At 39.2% G+C, this 17,916-nt stretch overlaps 1 protein-coding gene across 2 annotated transcripts in view; it reads left to right on the top strand.

The window, feature by feature from the left end:
- LMO7 (LIM domain 7) overlaps nucleotides 1-17,916 on the top strand; it is a 192,490-nt gene that overhangs the window by 135,318 nt on the left and 39,256 nt on the right. The window contains exons 6-11 of one of the 2 annotated variants that reach the window (XM_029936595.1): nucleotides 118-231; nucleotides 4,124-4,322; nucleotides 7,735-7,987; nucleotides 8,912-9,190; nucleotides 11,001-11,720; nucleotides 12,678-12,707. In XM_029936595.1, the coding sequence (XP_029792455.1) occupies nucleotides 7,773-7,987; nucleotides 8,912-9,190; nucleotides 11,001-11,720; nucleotides 12,678-12,707 (1,244 nt within the window). In that variant the 5' untranslated portion in view covers nucleotides 118-231; nucleotides 4,124-4,322; nucleotides 7,735-7,772. The remainder of the gene's footprint in view (nucleotides 1-117; nucleotides 232-4,123; nucleotides 4,323-7,734; nucleotides 7,988-8,911; nucleotides 9,191-11,000; nucleotides 11,721-12,677; nucleotides 12,708-17,916) is intronic. The other variant, XM_029936596.1, reaches the window with a different exon arrangement.

The following is a 17,916-nucleotide window of genomic DNA, read 5'->3' as shown; positions in this document are numbered from 1 at the left end:
GCAGACTACTTTTCAACCATAGATAAATATGCTGTCTTCTGTCTGGAGTTCTCATGTGCACTTGAGCTTGCAACTAGTTACTAACTAGACTGATGTTGTTTCATGGCATTTTTCAAGGTTTTGATAACATTGTACTGGTTGGGAAGAAAAGCACAAAGTAACCCCTACTATAATGGACCCTATCTTAATTTGAAAGCATTTGAGAATCTTTTAGGACAAGCTCTGACTAAGGTAAGGAAACTGCATCTGGATGCGATGAATATTGTTCCTTATACTGCTACTTTCTCCTCCTTTCCCCCTCCCTGTATTTGTTTCCTTCTACCTCCCTTCTTCCTTTTTCCCCTTTTCTAACAAACATGGCAGCTCCAGTGATCTTTGCTCCTCTTTGGATTGTACTGGGTAGAAAGTGTTGTTTTTTATTTGCTGGCTTGTATGCCACCACCGAAGAGTGAGGGAGTCTAGGTATTTATTTCTTAATTTTAGGCAGTTCAGTGACCTACACATCTGCTTCCCTTCTAAGGCACTTGATATAAGTTAACTTTCTGTATTAGGAAACTCACCCTGTACTAGAGAGGTGCTTCAGGACAACTACCGTGTGTTGAAGTTACTCAATTTCTCTATCTTAATACCTTGTCATGTTTCATTCAGTCTCTAATGCCCATACTCCAGTCTCCCCATAATTCTACCATATTGTTTGTATTTCCTAGACAGCAGTAAATGCTGTTACGTGAAACATGATATGGGGCTTAAATTAGAATCTTTTGTTTTAAACACATTTCTAGTCCTTTATATCCTGAAGTCAATGTTTTAGCTTTTGAATACTTAAGGATTGCTTGAGGAGGGTCATGTGCCAGGGCTGACCACAGTTCTGCCAAATTTTCATTTATAGGATCCAAATGGGGAAATTAACTTCTCTAGGGGGATATTTATCCAGAGAAATTTGCGGTGTTCAGAAGAAAATTGGTAGTTAAAATAATATACCAGCATCTGATTAATAGTAGTTGCTCCATGGGTTTTTATGGGTACCGTACCAATAAGATATTTAACACTAGTCTTTGGCACATTGTCAGGATGTAATAAATGTTAGTTACTATGATTGGAAAATAGAAATTTAGGCCAGGATGAAAATGAACACCTTGCCTAATATCTACTTGATCTTGAAATCCTTTTGCTGAGTCTGGCCACATACACTATAGAAATACAAGATTATAGAACTTAGAAGGTTAAGGTATTCTTTCTTGATTTTTAATTATTTTTGAATTGTAGGGAATGGATGGTACTTCACCCAAATTCTTTCAAACACTTAATTCAGGTTATAGAGCTATCTTACTCAAGCATCATTCTAGATGTTGGGAAAACAGTCACAAAAGCCCCATCCTCCTAGAGCACCAGTGTCTGATGGAGACAGGTGAACAGAAAGATCCCAGCAGTGGAAGGAGATAAGGCTGTGACAGATGAATGTGCAGGTGGCCTGGGGCACAAGCAGAGCCTTGCCTTACAGTTATGTCAGCTAAGAAAACATCCAGTTAAAAATAATGTGAGGCTTTGGCTCCCACATTTAGTCCTCTCTTTACAGCCTTTGGCTCTTTTTATGGTAGTCTGACTCAGGTTGAATAATCCTAGTACAGCATTTGTGCTGGAAATGCTTTTTTAAAAGCTGTTTCCTGTCACCAGTGTCAAAACCAGAATAGGGAAAAAAAATTGATAGATAAAACCTTAGTTGTTGCCCTTCCATTATTACGGAGTGGGGATAGTCGTAAGAAGTGTGTAAATATTTTTGATCTCTGTTTTGCATCTATTCTGTTCCACTCAAAGTCATTGTGTTTGGATGTTTCCCGCTGAAATAAATAATACTTAATGGCCAATCCTGAATGTCAATTAAAAAAAACATACTTGGTAAGCTGTTGTACCTGAGTCATCATATACTTGGAGGTGACTCATTTTCGATGACCTGTCCAAGGGAAGTCCTCATAAAGACCGGGCACCAGGGCCAGACTCGGGTTCTTTTACAACTGCGTGACCCATCAGCAATAACTTTAATAAAACTTTTTATGAGGTCAAAAATCATCTCTCTGTGTGTTGAGGACTCTGATACTTCCACAAGTACATGTCTAAGAAACCTGAAAGATCTAAAGATGTGTTTAAAAATTTTTAATCTTCTTATATTTTGAGAAGTATTTTGATGGTACCAGCACTAGGCCCAGCTTCCCCATCTCCTTGAAAACAAGGTACAAGATAGGTGCTTACATTCTTATGATAGGATATCAGCACTAATGCCAGGGTGTCTGGCATCTAAAGTAAATGAAAGTTCATGTAAATCCACTAGATCTTATTGGTGCTTTATACATTTGTCCAACAGTTGAACCATGAGTTGACAGGTCAAATCTCAGCCAAAAGTATGCCCAGGACAGCTGCTAATTATGCATTGTAAACATTCTTTTTTCAACTTTGTATGTTGAAAATGTACATAATTAAAAGTTGAAAGAATAGTACAACAGATACTCAGATATGTACCATCTGATTGAATTGTTAAAAACTTCCCATATGGCTTTACCCATGTGTCTATCCATTCATCTGTTTCTACTTCACCATTTCAAGGTAAATTGTAGACATCTCATGTCTAAAACTCAGTATGCATCTCTTAAGAGTAGGAATATTCTTTATAGAGCTACAATGTCTATTATATTGAAGGAAATTCATAAGTGTTCCCTACTACCTAATACCCAGTCCATATTCAGAATTTCCCGGTTGTCTCCCAACTTTCTTTCATAGCTCATTTTATCTGAGTTCTGATTAATGAATTTCACATATTACATCTGGGCGTTAGGAATTTCTACATTCTTTAAACTGTCTCTGTAGTTTGCTCATCTGAGACTAGCATTTCTGACTTATACACTAATGACAAAATTACTTTCATTGTATGAAAAAATTAATTATTAGATATTCTTTGATTACTATGGATCAGAACTAGGCTAATGGCTTTATAGTTTTACTTAAATGCTAATTTTAAAAAGTCCAGTTTTGGGGCATCTGGGTGGCTAGGTCAGTTGAGCATCTGGTTCTTGATTTTGGCCCAGGTCATGATTCCAAGTTATAAGGTTGAGCCTGCATGAGACTATTTAAGATTTTACTCTTTCTCTCCCTCTGCCCTTCACCCCAGCATGCTCTGTCTCTCAAAAAATAAACAAATTTTATCTTTCTATGAATTTTTTCATAGAGAAATGTTATTCAAAATAATGCTTATAGATATATATTTGCGTGTATAATATATATGAACTTTAAAAGATTTTACCTTTAAGTAATCTCTACACCCAACATGGGACTTGAACTCACAACGCTGAGATCAAGAGTTGCATGCGCTACTGACTGAGCCAGCCAGGCGCCCCCAAAATGATACTTGTAATAAGTTCTATATAATTTACAAACCTATGGCTGATCATGTTTGTTATATGTCTATTTATCTCTCACACGAGCCAAACAAATATTTAGTTAGATTCAGGGAAAATAAAATTTGAATGTCCACAGACAAGTTTGCTTTACTTGGTTCAGATCTAGGTGTTGTAATCAGTGTAAATGAATGAATTCTATGGCGCACGCCTGCTGTCCTTGCCCTTTTTTCTGTTTTTAAAGTTTTTTGTTAAGAAATCATAAGTTACAGTTACTTTATTCTGAACACTCCAAATATTTCCTGGAGGGTAGGCTGAATAAAATCTTATTAACTTACCTCCTTTGGAACATCGAAATTAAGGTTGACTTTTTGCTTTGACTCCTTTCATGTTCATTGCTAGGTACTAACTGTTAATAGTCACTGACTTTTAGCATTTGAATGTATTATTAGCTTTTTCTTTTATTGGAATACCCCCCACTTATTTTTAAATAAATTTTACTCTTTTATTCAATACTGTTGAATACCTCCCCAATGTTACATAAGTGCCAAAATATTGTGGGAAATATTTACAGATTTATACTCTGATTTCTGTCAGACTTTTTTTTTTTATGTTTAACAGAGAAATCTCACCGCCTCACCTATTAAATAGCACAACTTGAGCTATACAAACAAGTAATGACTGATTACATCTTTGGAAGTTTATGCTAACTCACTCTTTAAAAACTCTTCCGTTAGGCTCTGGAAGACCCCAGGTGCCTGAAAAGGAGTGGCAGGGACAGTGGTTACGGTGATCTCTGGGGTGCCGAACGGGGAGAGTTTCCTCCTCCTCCAGGCAGCCATAAGAGAGAAGATTCATTTGAAAGCTTGGACTCTTTCGGGTCCAGGTCATTCACAAGCTGCTCCTCTGATATCACACTGAGAGGGGGCCGTGAAGGTGAGTTGCATTTTTGATGTCAGTGTATTTTGTATTCGTTTGCATATTAAGAGAAAATTGGAAATAGGAGAGAGTAGGAAAACAGAATGAAAACAATTGGGGCAAAAATTTTCTGAAGCTGTGGATTTCCATAGAGACTAAAATACTGGGGACTTCTTTCTCTTTCTTCTTTTTTTCCTTTCTTTTCCTTTCTCATTTCTTCCTCACTATATTACCACTGGAGTGATCATTGTTTCACTTGTTTTTCATTCCATGGTTAGAAGAGAATGGGGAGGAGACCATTAACTGTGACCCATTCTATCAACGATGATCTCTCCTAATTCTCTTCTGTCCACATGCAGGGTTGGTAATCTGTGCTATGAGGCCTATTTACTGATATATCTAAGCATAAAAAAGAAAGCTTCTATAAAATTCTGGTCTAGTTTCTGAATAATTTTCTCCCCAAAAGATAAAACATTTCTCTTAGGGAAAAGGAGGGAAAAAATGTGTCTATAATTCTTTCCAAAAGAATAATTGATATCTACCAGGATAGATTATTATGCTAACCTTTGATGAATTAGGTAGCCATACTAGCATGGTGTTAGGAAAGCTCTTTTGCTTTTATTAAGGCCAGAATGAATCCAGGACAGAGTGAGAAAAAAACACAAAATGAAAGTTAGTGTTATGAGAAGGAATCTTTGAAAATCCTAATATTACAGCTACATCAGTTACTTAAATACATGTCTTCCTCCAATGGCTATTGGGTGGTCAGAAATTTTGGAATGCGTATCTCTAACAATTCAAATTCAGATGGATTGGAACCACAAGTAAAGTTTCTGTGCTTCTACCATCAACGTGAAAAAACGGAGAACTGGTTGTGAGTTTGTGCTAAATTGTTAGGGATTTTACTTTGCTGGTTATTTTGATAATTACTTTAATATGTTTACTTGTTTTCCCTAATGGTCTTATTATAAAACATTTAAAACCTCAACAAAGTTGAAAGAATTATACAGTGAATACTCCCTAGTTCTACCATAACATTTTACTGGGCTTGCTTTCTCACATATCTGCCTCTCTCTCTCTCTCTCTCTCTCTCTCTCTCTCTCTCTCTCTCTCTCTCTCTCCACACACACACACACACACACACACACACATGCGTTAATTATCCATCTTATTTTTTGAGGCACTTCAGACTTCATTACACTTTGCCTAAATGCTTTAGCACACAGTGATCAACTACAATTCAATCTTTGTTGTCATTCTGATGTAAATTTATAAAAAAGCAATGGATGTACAATGGAATTGGTCTTGAAAAATAACCAACAAATTAAGTATAACAAAACCCCAAACTCTTTAGGTTTTAGAGTAGTAGTGGCATTTGAAATTTAAAAGAAAAGCTATCTAAGAGTTAACTTTTATGATTATTGTTGCATTGTTGGTGTCTGCTATGCAGGTATGACATTGTCATGGCCCAGATGACTAGCACAGTTTTAAGGAAATGAATGAGTTTATAATTCATCTGATTAAAGCTGTAAAGCAGAGGCTGACGTTCTTAACGCGTTATATTCCTTCACCCTGACTGAATAACCTAAAACACGCAGGGTTTAAATTTATACCCGGCCAACAAAGAATAGCAGGGGCAAGGACAGGCCTGTGGGAATATACAGACGTCTGTTGGTTCCAGGACAGTGGTCCCAAGTGTCGAATTAAAGTCTTCTCCTCAGATACTTGGTGGATTGGATGCCTGGTACGTGTGACAGAGTGTAGAAGACCGCTGTCACACTGCTTCCTGATCTTGGGGAAGAGAGTGCAGAGCTTGTGTGAAGAGTGTGGGAGGGAAGACCTGGTACTTAAAACTGAGAAAGAAGAGAAAAGCCTGAGGGCCACCCAGATGATCAAACTTTTTTGCCATCAATGTGTGGAAGTTCTGCTGCCTGTCTGCCTGCTTGAGGTCTCAAACTGATCATCCGCCACCCCCCCGCCCCCCCGAGGATAATATTTTTAAGTTAACAGAATTGCAAGGTCAAATTCCTTAGTTTTATATGAAACCCCTTTCCATGTTAAGAATATTTGCCTACGCTGTGGGGAAGCTTACTGCACTGAAAAATAAAAAGATTCTAACTTTAAAAACTCCAAAGTAGAAAATCTCCCTGTGTGTTTAAAATTTCACATGTACGTATTTGGACAAGAATCTTTAAGACTTTTCTTATTTGCAAAAGAATGTAATATTCAGGGGTGGTAAAAATGGAAGAAGCACTTGATTATTGACCATTAACCTTCCTGGTCATAGCTGCTCCTTCTCTCCCTGCCCCCACCCCCCCTTGGCTTTTCTCCTTTAGCCTGTTCCGGCCTCACCGTCTCCCAGGGTGTGTGAAAGCACTTCCTGTAGGCCATTCTCAGTGTTATTTACTATAGATTTCTGCCAGGCAGGCAGGAGGAGGCCAGGCGGCCTTGAGCACAGGTTGACCCTGCCCTGCGTTCGCTGTGCCCAGAGGCTGCAGCTCCCAGGTGCTCAGGTACCGCGCACAGCCATCCTCTGAAGGAGCCCTGGTGGCAAGCGAGCAACATCTACAAGCTTTCTTTGCAAATACACGGAGGCAGGAAGAACAAAAAGGGGGAAAAGGGACACAACTCAGCTTGGATCTGTAGTAGTATTTTGCAGTCTCTCTTCTTCCCGTGTCTTTACAAGAGCAGATTTTATTTAAGAGAACAGATCAGCATTGGTATCTATCTGACCTTGAGGTGTATCAAAGTGTCTTCTTTTGAATTTGTGTTCAAGGGATTTGATTTGATTTTGGGATCAAAATACAAGGTTCCCAATATTTTCGTGGCCACCCTGAGAAAACATCTTCAGTTGCATATGCTCATTTAGATGTGAGGCTTGCTATTACTTTGGACCAAATGATTACTAAAGTAATCCCTTATAGGGATCTCACAAGGATGTATCCAACCCCTTTCTGATACTGTGCTTTCTGCTGCTTTTTCCATGTCCTCTCTTAACTCTCTGGTCTCACAAAATTTGAGACAGTGGTGTGCTTAATTTAAATTAAAGACTTCCCCTTGAATGACTCGTTGATCTAGTTTTAGGTCTCTTTGACTCAATTGCTGTATCTTACTCATATGTATTCCATCGATAAATTTTATGTCACAGGGGCAAGAAGGATTGGGAAGAAAAGGAGTTCAGTGCTTAATGGGGACATTTTCTGCTTAGAATGTTCAACAGTAAAAGAATGTAGCGCATGCGCCTCCAGTATGCAAAGCAAGTTCCTCCTAATGGATCTTATCACAACTTCATGACAAATTTCTAAAAATATGCCCCAGAGTTAACAGAAGAGCCCTGGGTTTCCAAGGGAGAGACAAAGCAGGCATGCTGTGTGGGTTCACTTAGAAAATGATCTGGAGAGTAAAGCAAATTCTCGTGCTTTTTTGATAGGTTGCGAAAGCGACACAGATTCTGAATTTCCATCCAAGATGCAGGATTATAATAAAGATGATATGTCCTATCGAAGGATTGCAGCTATTGAACCAAAATCTGCTTTACCATTCAATCGTTTTTTGCCCAACAAAAGTAGACAGCCATCCTACATGCCAGCGCCATTGAGGAAGAAAAAGCCGGACAAATATGAGGATAACAGAAGAAGTTGGGCGAGCCCGGTCTATACAGACGCGGATGGAACATTTCCAAGGTACTGGGATGCGAGCTGATGATGGAATTTTAAAGTTCAGCTTTGTGAATTTGCAGGGATATTTAAGTGTGGGGAAAAGGAATGGTTCTTAAAATGTATTACATGGCCAAAAATTTTCGCTAATGAAAATATTTTTTTTTTCTTACCTCTATCTTTAGTCATACATCTCCTGAAGATGTTTCTTCCCTTTTAGGATATCAGCCTATGATGTGCTGGTTCTTTTTTTAGATGCATGCCTTTAGCTTATTGACATCTTTCAGCTTATTGGATGACTTCTGCTTTTCACTGTGAGCTGTTATTTTCTTCCATTTCTTCCCTCTTTTATTGATCTCAGTGGACACACAGAGAATCCTTTAATTTCCCATCAAATTAGCAGAGCAGAGTGGGATTTTTCCAATCCAGCTTCCTGTCAGAAGGAGGTATACGGTTCTGAAAGTGGTTCGGACTCCGAGGATGACCGAAGGCTGCCTGATATAGTTTTGGATGACTTAGCCAACCGTAGATTCCGAGTGAAAAAGAGACCTGAGTGTTTCATCTCGAAAGCCACCTCTCCTAGCTCTTATTCACAAAGGTTTTCTCCTGCTGACCCATTAGCCACTGGGCTGTGCTCATTGACGAGGTCAGAAAAATTCTCCGAGATCAGAATGCCTGTTATGTTGATTTTAATACATAACACTCCAGATTGTTTGCCATTTTATCTCTTTTTAACACATAATTATCTTTGACCCTTGCGTATCTATTCTCTAATTAAACTGAGATGCTGTTATAATGCCTTAACTTTGTTCTAGGAGCTATAGTGATGAGAGTGGCAACTAATTTGTCTCATTCAGGGGTATAGACTTTGTGAGCCAGAGAGCATGCCTTTTATGTTCTGTGTCACAAACTGCCCATTCAGTATCTTAACTGGTTGGATGTTTTGAACAGTAATGAGAGGAGAACTTGGGGGACCAAAGTGGAGAACTGGCCAACAGTACAGGAAACTTCAAACTCCTCTTGTTACTTGGAAGAGAAAGAAGAAAAGACAAGTACACCCAACACCCTAAAGGATGATCTTTATGTACGAAAGCTAAGTCCAATCATGCCAAACCCAGGCAATGCTTTTGACCAGTTTCTTCCCAAATGTTGGATCCCAGAAGATGTGAACTGGAAAAGAATAAAAAGAGAAACTTACAAACCATGGTATAAAGAATTTCAGGGATTCAGGTTTGTCTCTGTGCATGTTTCTGTTGTTCTAGTGTTCATTCTGCACCCTGGTTGGGTGTGTACCATGTATGCTTTCTGTGAGAGGGAAAGAGAACAGTTCATTTTCCCTTTCAGACCTATAGAATCTCTGTAACTGAAAAAAAAAATGCCGTTTAAGTTTAAACCTTAAGATCTAGATCTTAAAAAGCCTCTGCATGGCAGAATTTTCAGTAGTTATAGTTTTCTCCAAGTCTTTCTCCTTCCCTCCTCCTTTCTCTGTATCACTCTACAGTAGGAGCAATTCAGATTCTGAGGATGAGGATTCAGGCTCTCACAGAAGCTCCTCCATTTTTAGTAGAATCCAAAAAGCAAAGCATAGGCTAGACAGCAACCGCCAAAGACGTTCACTCTTGCTGGAATTGGCTACCAAAGGGGCCAGGAACTTCCGGGACACCCATGCAGCCAGGAGAACCGGTGGTGCCACGGATGAGCCCAGGTTACCTGTGTGCATGAGCCTGCCTGCTTTGGTCTGGCCTGGGACACCTGTGCCAGCTTCTGCCTCTACCTTAATCTCTGACCATGATGCTCTGGGTCATGAAACCTTATTCGTAACACTTAGCATAAAAGCATAATGTCTAATGTATTGCTTTCTGTGGGAGCATATGAGCTTGGAAGTCTATGGAATTAAACGTTCTTCGCTGTAATGTACATGATAGTACATGTGGCATAGTCTGGTCTTTTGGAAAACTATTTCTAAAGAGCTTTTGTGAAAATTGACCGAATTACGTGGTTTTGTTATGTGTGAAAATTTGGAGAAAGTAAATAACTATTATTTTTTAAAATTTTTTTAATTAAAAAAATTTTTTTAACGTTTATTTTTGAGAGACAGAGAGAGACAGAGCACAGGCGGGGGGGGGGTGAAGAGAGAGGGAGACACAGAATCTGAAACAGGCTCCAGGCTCTGAGCTGTCAGCACAGAACCTGACACGGGGCTCAAACTCACAGACTGTGAAATCATGACCTGAGCCAAAGTTGGACGCTTAACTGACTGAGCCACCCAGGTACCCTAGGGAATAACTTTTAGATAGACACCAGGACATGCAAGTCTAGTGGGAAAATGCAGAGCAAAGATTCATCAGGGTCCTTTTTTATTTAAGTTTATTTATTTATTTTGAGGAAGCAAGGGAGCCACCTATGCACAAGCAGGGGAGAGTCAGTAAGAGAGGGAGAGAGAGAAACCCAAGCAGGCTCCACGCTGTGTGCATGAAGCCCGACTCTGGGCTCAGTCCCACAAACCATAAGACCGTAACCTGAGCTGAAATCTAGAGTTGGATGCTTAACTAACTGAGCCACCGAGGTGTCCCCATTGGAGTGTTTCTGAAAGCTTCACAGCACTTTATTTTTTAAATTCTGCTGACTACCTGTGCCTATTGCATAAAGTGCTTAATGACCAACTCTTCAAACTCTGCAGGATGGCTGCTTCTCTGGGATGGGGACTATATCACTGTGGGTGACAGAATGTGGACAGGGTAAAAGCAAGTGTGAATACATCAGGGAGGTGTGTGCTTGTCTATATTTCAGCCCCATCAGTTGGCCTGGACAGCACCCACCTTTCTTGAGAAGTACACTCTGCATTTACTTCTTTAAATGGTATCCAAGAAGGTTACAGGTGATGACATTAAAGGCTAGTCTTTCTCCCAAACAAGACTCCCTCCCGTGGCTCCGTAACATAATTCACCCATGGTAACTGACTAGTCGGTCTGCTGCCTCATTGCCTGTTCTACCTGAGCTTAATAAGATTCTCCCTTCCTTTTTCTTTTCTCTGCTTCAGTCAGTTTTTATTACTTCAGGCCCTCCAAACATATTCTGATGACATCTTGTCTTCTGAAACAAACACCAAAATTGATCCCACTGCCGGCCCTAGGCTCATAACACGCAGGAAGAATCTCTCTTCTGCCCCAGGGTATAAAAGAGACGACCTCGAGATGTCAGCCTTAGATCCTGACTTAGAGAATGATGATTTCTTTGTCAGAAAGACTGGTGCTTTCCATGCAAATCCGTATGTTCTCCGTGCTTTCGAAGATTTTAGAAGGTTTTCTGAACAAGATGATCCTGTGGAGCGAGACATAATTCTGCAGTGTAGAGAAGGCGAACTTGTACTTCCAGATCTAGAAAAAGATGATATGATTGTTCGCCGCCTTCCAGCACAGAAAAAAGAGGTGCCTCTCTCAGGGGCCCCTGATAGATACCAGCCAGTCCCTTTCCCTGAACCCTGGACGCTTCCTCCAGAAATTCAAGCCAAGTTTCTCTGTGTACTTGAAAGGACATGCCCATCCAAAGAGAAAAGAAAGAGCTGTAGAGTATTAGTGCCTTCCCACAGGCAGAAGAAAGATGACATGCTGACTCGCAAGATCCAGGCTTGGCAGCTGGGGACGACCGTGCCTCCGGTCAGTTTCACCCCTGGCCCCTGCAGCGAGGCGGACCTGCAGAGGTGGGAGGCCATCCGGGAGGCCAGCCGACTTAGGCACAAGAAACGGCTCATGGTCGAGAGGTCAGAGTGTGTTTCTGCAAGGATTTGGCTTGTGATGGATGGTCTTGTATAACTTTCCTGTGTGAGAAAGTGGCATTGTGTTGCCCACCTCTGCATGTCACGAGCCATTTTGAAGCATCCTGCAAAAATTTGTGTTGTTTTGAGGAACCTGTAGTGATTTCCTGGAAAAAGTGCAATTCCATATTAGCACATCTCTAAATCGGCTAGCTGAGGCCTGTTTAAAAAGGTACATATACGTAAACCTTGCCTTTGGCCTCAGGAAGACTGTGTACTACCTGCAACATGATGTTTCGTGAAAATGTTATGTTTATGGACTTTTTATAGTCTCATGTCCAGGCATTTCTGAAACAGTCTGGTTGTAGTATAGTTTTCTGTGTTTCTCATACTTTGGAGTATATGATTTCTGTGTCAGCATTTCCCTTGAAATATGGCATTGCAAATTTTGTTTAACTTGATTATAATTTTTGTTTTTGACCTAGGTTCCTTGTATTATCAATATGTGACTTTTTAAGTTTATAGTTTAAAATTCAGTGCAAACTTTATTAAATGCATGGATGTTATTTGTTGTCTGCTAGATTTTACCTGTAGGTAATTATAGTCGTAATGGGTCTGCATTTATGTGTTATGCAACTTGCCATTTTGATGTTCAGCTTATTCAACTTTGGGATGGACAAATACATGGCTGATTAAAATCAGTAGGTCCAAATCTAACATTTTATTCCTCGCAATAGGAAGGTTTTTGTTATGGATTTGTTGGTTTAAAGTAAATTAGGAGACTATTTATCTTGCTTAATTTTATTCCTTGAGACAGGAGATCAATTAGAATTTGAGACATTACTATGTGATAAAACCTTTTGAAATTTGTCCATCTCAGGTTAGAATCTTAAAGTTATTGAACATTTAGAAACTAACATAACTGAAAAATGATTTTTAATTTTTGGTTTTCTGATTTCTTAGACTCTTTCAAAAGATTTATGGTGAGAATGGGTAAGTTTTTTAGTTTACCGTAAAAAAAACATCTTTGCCTATTGTCTGTCATTTGTATAATACGTCATCGCACTTCTGTCCTGGCATGTCACTAAATGGGGATGCTGTGTGCTGTGCATGTAATTTTTTAAAATGGGAATTTTTTTTCCTATTTTTACAGCCTAATGATGATAATTCTGTGTCCAAGTGTGCAGTGCATGAAGTGCTCTATGACTGCAATAGGTTTTTTGTTTATTAGAAATTTAAAATCCAAGTCTTTTTTTTCCCTTTCTTTTTTTAAATTTAAGGAGTCAATTAAAGGTAACACAATTACTTGCCTAAGATTAGGTATATTTAGTTTGGTATTTGATTGCTACATAGACCAAAGTTCTCACTTCTGGATGTTGAAGCCCTAATAAAGGTATTTTAGAAAAGAATCTATGATGGAAAGGCATATTAGCATTTCCTTCGAGGTTGGAATTCATACAGATGGTATTACCTATATCCTCCTAGCTTACGGAGAGCTTCATTAGTTGGGATGTGAATGTCGTTAATATTCCCTCAGTAGAATTTGGAAGCCTTTTCATGATTCCTGATTAGGGTAAAAGGTTAGAAAATGGCTGTGTTCTAAAGCCAACTAAGCTTTCCAAAACAGCAGAAGTTAAAATCTTTTAAACCCTTCTGGAAATGCTTTTCTTTTCTTGCGTAATGGAGAATTAAGAGCAAATGCTACCATCCTTTTGTCTTCTACTGCGTACTAGGGAGTTACTCATTCTCCGGTCAGAATAACCAGGTGGCTGTGTCACAGTGTTTTCCGTCAGACTTTCTGTAACTTTGTGAATCTAACTGCTAATAGTTTTCCAACAAGATGAAAATTTAAGTCTGTCAAATATTTTAATCTGCCTAAGCCTTAGTAACTAAGCATCTTCTCCCTGGGATTTTTGATATCTCTAAAAATCCATTTTTGATAGCACTTGATAATTTTTAGAGTGTAGAAATTTTGGAACTTACTAAAATTTCTATTTAAAGAAGTACAGCCATTCTAGGTGTCAAAAGTGTAATTGAGCCATGGGCAGCTAATTGCAAATACTTCTCAGCCACTGATTTAAAAATCCGGCTCCCATCATGTTTTCAATGGGCCATGCAAAGGCACGTTATTCCCGACCTCCCCCTTCCGGTGCTTAAAGCTTTCTCATTGGTGAGAATGGACAAGGCAGTTGTCAGCATGAAGCTTAAGCATCTGCCAATCTCAGTTCACCCTAGGAAAGCTGTTTTAACTAATAAAAAAAAAATCTCTACTGCTACGAGCATTTTGAATGAAAACTTTCAGAATTTTCACTAATAAGGCTTTATAATATAAACAGGTTGGTTTTTTTTCTTTTTAAAGAGGATACAAATACACTGAGTATAAGAACTTGATACAATGTAAACTTGTGCACCTATTTCAATGGGTGTACACGTTCCCCCTTAGGGATACCCTGTATGACTGGGTTAAGAAAAGAGGAATGAAACCCAAATGTCAAGTTCAGAAAGCTAAGGATTTTTCAGGGATAGAGCTAGCTAGCAGCCGCGAACACCTTCTGTAGACTATTTCAAGATTGTTGCTAGTGTGGTAGGTACAGTATTTGTTTTAACAGCTTGTTCCCCTCACAGTTTAGGGCCAAGGTAGCACAATTAAGCAAGGTTGTGTGTAAATTGAGATTGATGAAAGTAATACGAATATGTCTTCAGAAAACTAGAGTGTGCTTTGTGCCACTTGTAATCAAAACCTTTTACATGTGATTTTCCCCACTGTGTTCCATCATTTACCAATAATGTCCTTAAACTGATTTTCTGGGAGAACGAAAAATTGGATTGAGTATAGGCATTTAATCTAGAACTTGTTTCCTGTGGATCAATAGTTACAAACATGTTTATCCACAGGAAACCAGACATATTTCTTCATGATATTTCTTGAACAAGATGTATGTGGTGAGCTTAGACTACTTACCTGGGAAATCATTATTGCTCACCATCCTGTAATTGAAAAATGCCTGCCCGTAACATGAATGTTTTCCTTTTGGTAAAGACCGGATGAAAGAGAAACGTACATTCCCTTTGGAGTCTTAGATTGTTCATTATTGGCTTGCTTTTATTTGGCGTTTAACATCTGTCACTTTATTTTTGATGCTTTATATGTGGCGGTCATTTCCTCACGTGTGCTTTTATGTTGCATGGATTTGTCTGTATTTTCCATGACATTTGAAAATATGATCATGATGCCTCTTGGCCGAAGCGGTGTCAATGATGAATTTATTGTAAGGGTGTATAGCTGTGAGCCATTAAATCTCCTGCCAGTATCAACAGGAAATGAAAACTGATTCAAGGTGAAGTTGTAATCAAAGGCAACTAAGAGATACACATTTCACCTATGGGTTTTGGCCAAAAGGTTCTATAGAACTGTAAGGACACCTAAGACAACAAAAAGGAAAGGGCAATAAAGTTGATGTGCATTTCTGGGGATTTTGTCCCTAGGGGACGTTCAGCAGTGTCTGCAGACATTTCTGATTAGTTACACGGGATGGGTTGGGGCTGGAGGTTTGCCACCAGCACCTAGAGCTTTTATATCCTGGGATGCTGCTAAAGTGCCGTGCAAGACGCAGGACAGCCTCCTACAATAAATAATTTTCTAGCCTAAAAATACCAATAGTGCTGCTGTAGGGAAACACTGATTTAGACTATCAACCTATAAATGAGAAGTTTCTTATGTTATCATTCTAGTTTGTGGTCATTCTAAAGCCCATTATCCGGGTTTTAGTTCTGATTATGCTTCAGAGAATTCCTACAGCACCTAATGGAAATATATTTAAAAGTGCATAAGTAAGCATATTCCTCTCTTTCCTTGAAAGCTCAGGACTCCAAGGACCCCAAACAGTATCATGTAATTTCTACTTGCTGTTTAAGGCAGTCAGTGATTTGATATTCAGGAAATTTTGCTATATGTTGGTCCTTTTTGATCCCTTACTTCTTAGATATTACTTCTTAGACTATCTCCAGTTTTTAACCTCGGTTCTTTGAGGTAAAAAGGTTGGTATTAGATGCATTGTAGAGACATGAAGGCACAGCTGTTGTAGCTTTCATGAGGACATACATGTGGCCAGTGAGTGGGCATCAATTAATGAGATAATCCATGGGGACCAGTTGGCAGTGTTGCAGGCACACAGTAAGCCCTCTGAAGTTTAACGTTATGCTGTTAACTCTGAGAAGGAAGGGAAAGAATTCTTCACAATCTGGCTGAAAGGTTTCTGCACTCAAAAAGTTCTAGATTTTATCAGTGTGGCCTGGGGTGACCTCTCTAATCTGAAGCTGTTTTGGGAGTTAGTTTTCAAGAGATTTCATGCAATCATGTTTGCCTCAATAAGGATCATTGGTGTGTAGCACCTGATGGTTTTTAAAATATGATCAGTATAACCTTCCCCTTTTCTCACAGTAATCACATTCTTGCTTAAGAGATGAGGACATGAGGCTCAGAGAAGCTAACTGATGTTAGGTTAGGGTAAAAATTAGTGCCACTGCCAGGCCTGAACCCTCTCCCCAGTGCTTGGTTCAGCCTGCGTGGAATGTGCTCAGGCTTTATTTGGGTAACTTGACACCCTAGGGAACAAAGGAAACTCCCATTTCTGCCTTTCACAGGGATTAGTTTCCTCTGGACTCTGTTTGGCTCACTTGGTTCATACTGGTGGCCTCCTGGGTGCCAGGCTCTGTGCTTTTAGCTCCCTGGAGGACAATGTAGCATTTGCTCATGGTGAACAGGTTTTCAGAAAAGACACCTGTTAACATTTTACAGAGCAGGAGGATGAAAGCTAAAACAACATACATGGCCATTTCTTGGCCAGCCAAGACCATCCAGCCTTCCCTCCCACCAGAAGATTATCAGACGCTTAGCTTATACATGTTTGTTCTGGAACATATGTTAACCTTCTGTGTTGGGTATCCAGATTCCTCTCATGCTATGGTCCTGAAAAAGGTTTTCTTTTTTTGCCTCTTTTTAGTGAGTCTCTTAAAGTATTAGCACAAAAAGTCTTATTCTTTGTAGTTATAACTTCATATTTTCAAATTCACATAAACGTGGTTTATATTTAGTCATACCTATTTAGGTATATATTTTTAAAGATACAATATATATATGATTATATATGTATGTGTATATATATATACATATAGTCTATATGTAATTCTTTAATACTCTTTAATAGATCTTACGAAGTTTTCTTTATAAAACTTTGGGGAGGGATCTTAATTTGTTATACAAGAAAGAAACATTTTTGAGTTTATTTTGCTTGATTAAATATGATAAAACATTCCTCATTCTTGCCACGGATGTTAAATGCATGTATCCTATGTGCCTTGTTATACATCAATGTGTTTTTCTCCAAGCAACATGAGAACTCATGAGGGAGATGAGCTAAGCATGTGCACGCATACACACACACACACACACACACACACCCACCCCATATGCACTATAATGCTGAGTGTTAGTACCAAAAGAAAGGTATAGCTAAAGCTAAAAGATAGGCTGCTTTTGGCATGGAAGAGGTAGGAATCATTATCAAAGTGGTAGAATATTCTCTAGGATAACACATTTATGCGCACCTACCATTAGCTGGCCACTCTTCTAGGCATAGGTGATATAGGCTCTGACAAACAAAACCCCTGCTTTATAATCTTACAGGATGAGGCAGGTGATATGTAAATAAACATTTTCAATGGTAGTAAATGCTATGGGGAGAAATACTATGAGGAGAAAGGGTAAGGGATAAGGTGTCCAAGGGAGAGGGGCATTTGCTCTTTTTCATAGGGTGGTTAGGGAGGGAAACGCTGAGGTAACAACATTCAAGCCAATGACTGGAAGTAAAATAAGTCATATGATTGGTTGAAGAACTTTCTGGACCGGTTGAAGAGCAAGTAGAAAAGCTAGAGATTGAGCAGGGAAACCAGTTGGCTGGAGCAAGGTGAATGGCGAGGAGCACGATAGGAGTTGAACATAGAGAGGTGGGTAGAATCCAGGTAATGTCCTAGGTCTTAGAAGAACCTGCTTTTAACTCGTGTGAGGTGGAAAGAAGCAGATGTGTGTAGTGTACATGGTTGTAGTGATCTGAATGTAATTTTGAGACGATCCCTCTGGTTGTGGTATTGAGCATGCACTATTGGGCAGAAAGGTGTAGAAGTAGGAAGACTGATTATTGTA

Source organism: Suricata suricatta, chromosome 4 (genome assembly GCF_006229205.1).
Source record: "Suricata suricatta isolate VVHF042 chromosome 4, meerkat_22Aug2017_6uvM2_HiC, whole genome shotgun sequence".
NCBI classification, from domain to species: Eukaryota; Metazoa; Chordata; class Mammalia; order Carnivora; family Herpestidae; genus Suricata; species Suricata suricatta.
Note: the sequence above shows the minus strand (reverse complement) of the source record. Positions and strands in the feature narration are given on the sequence as shown.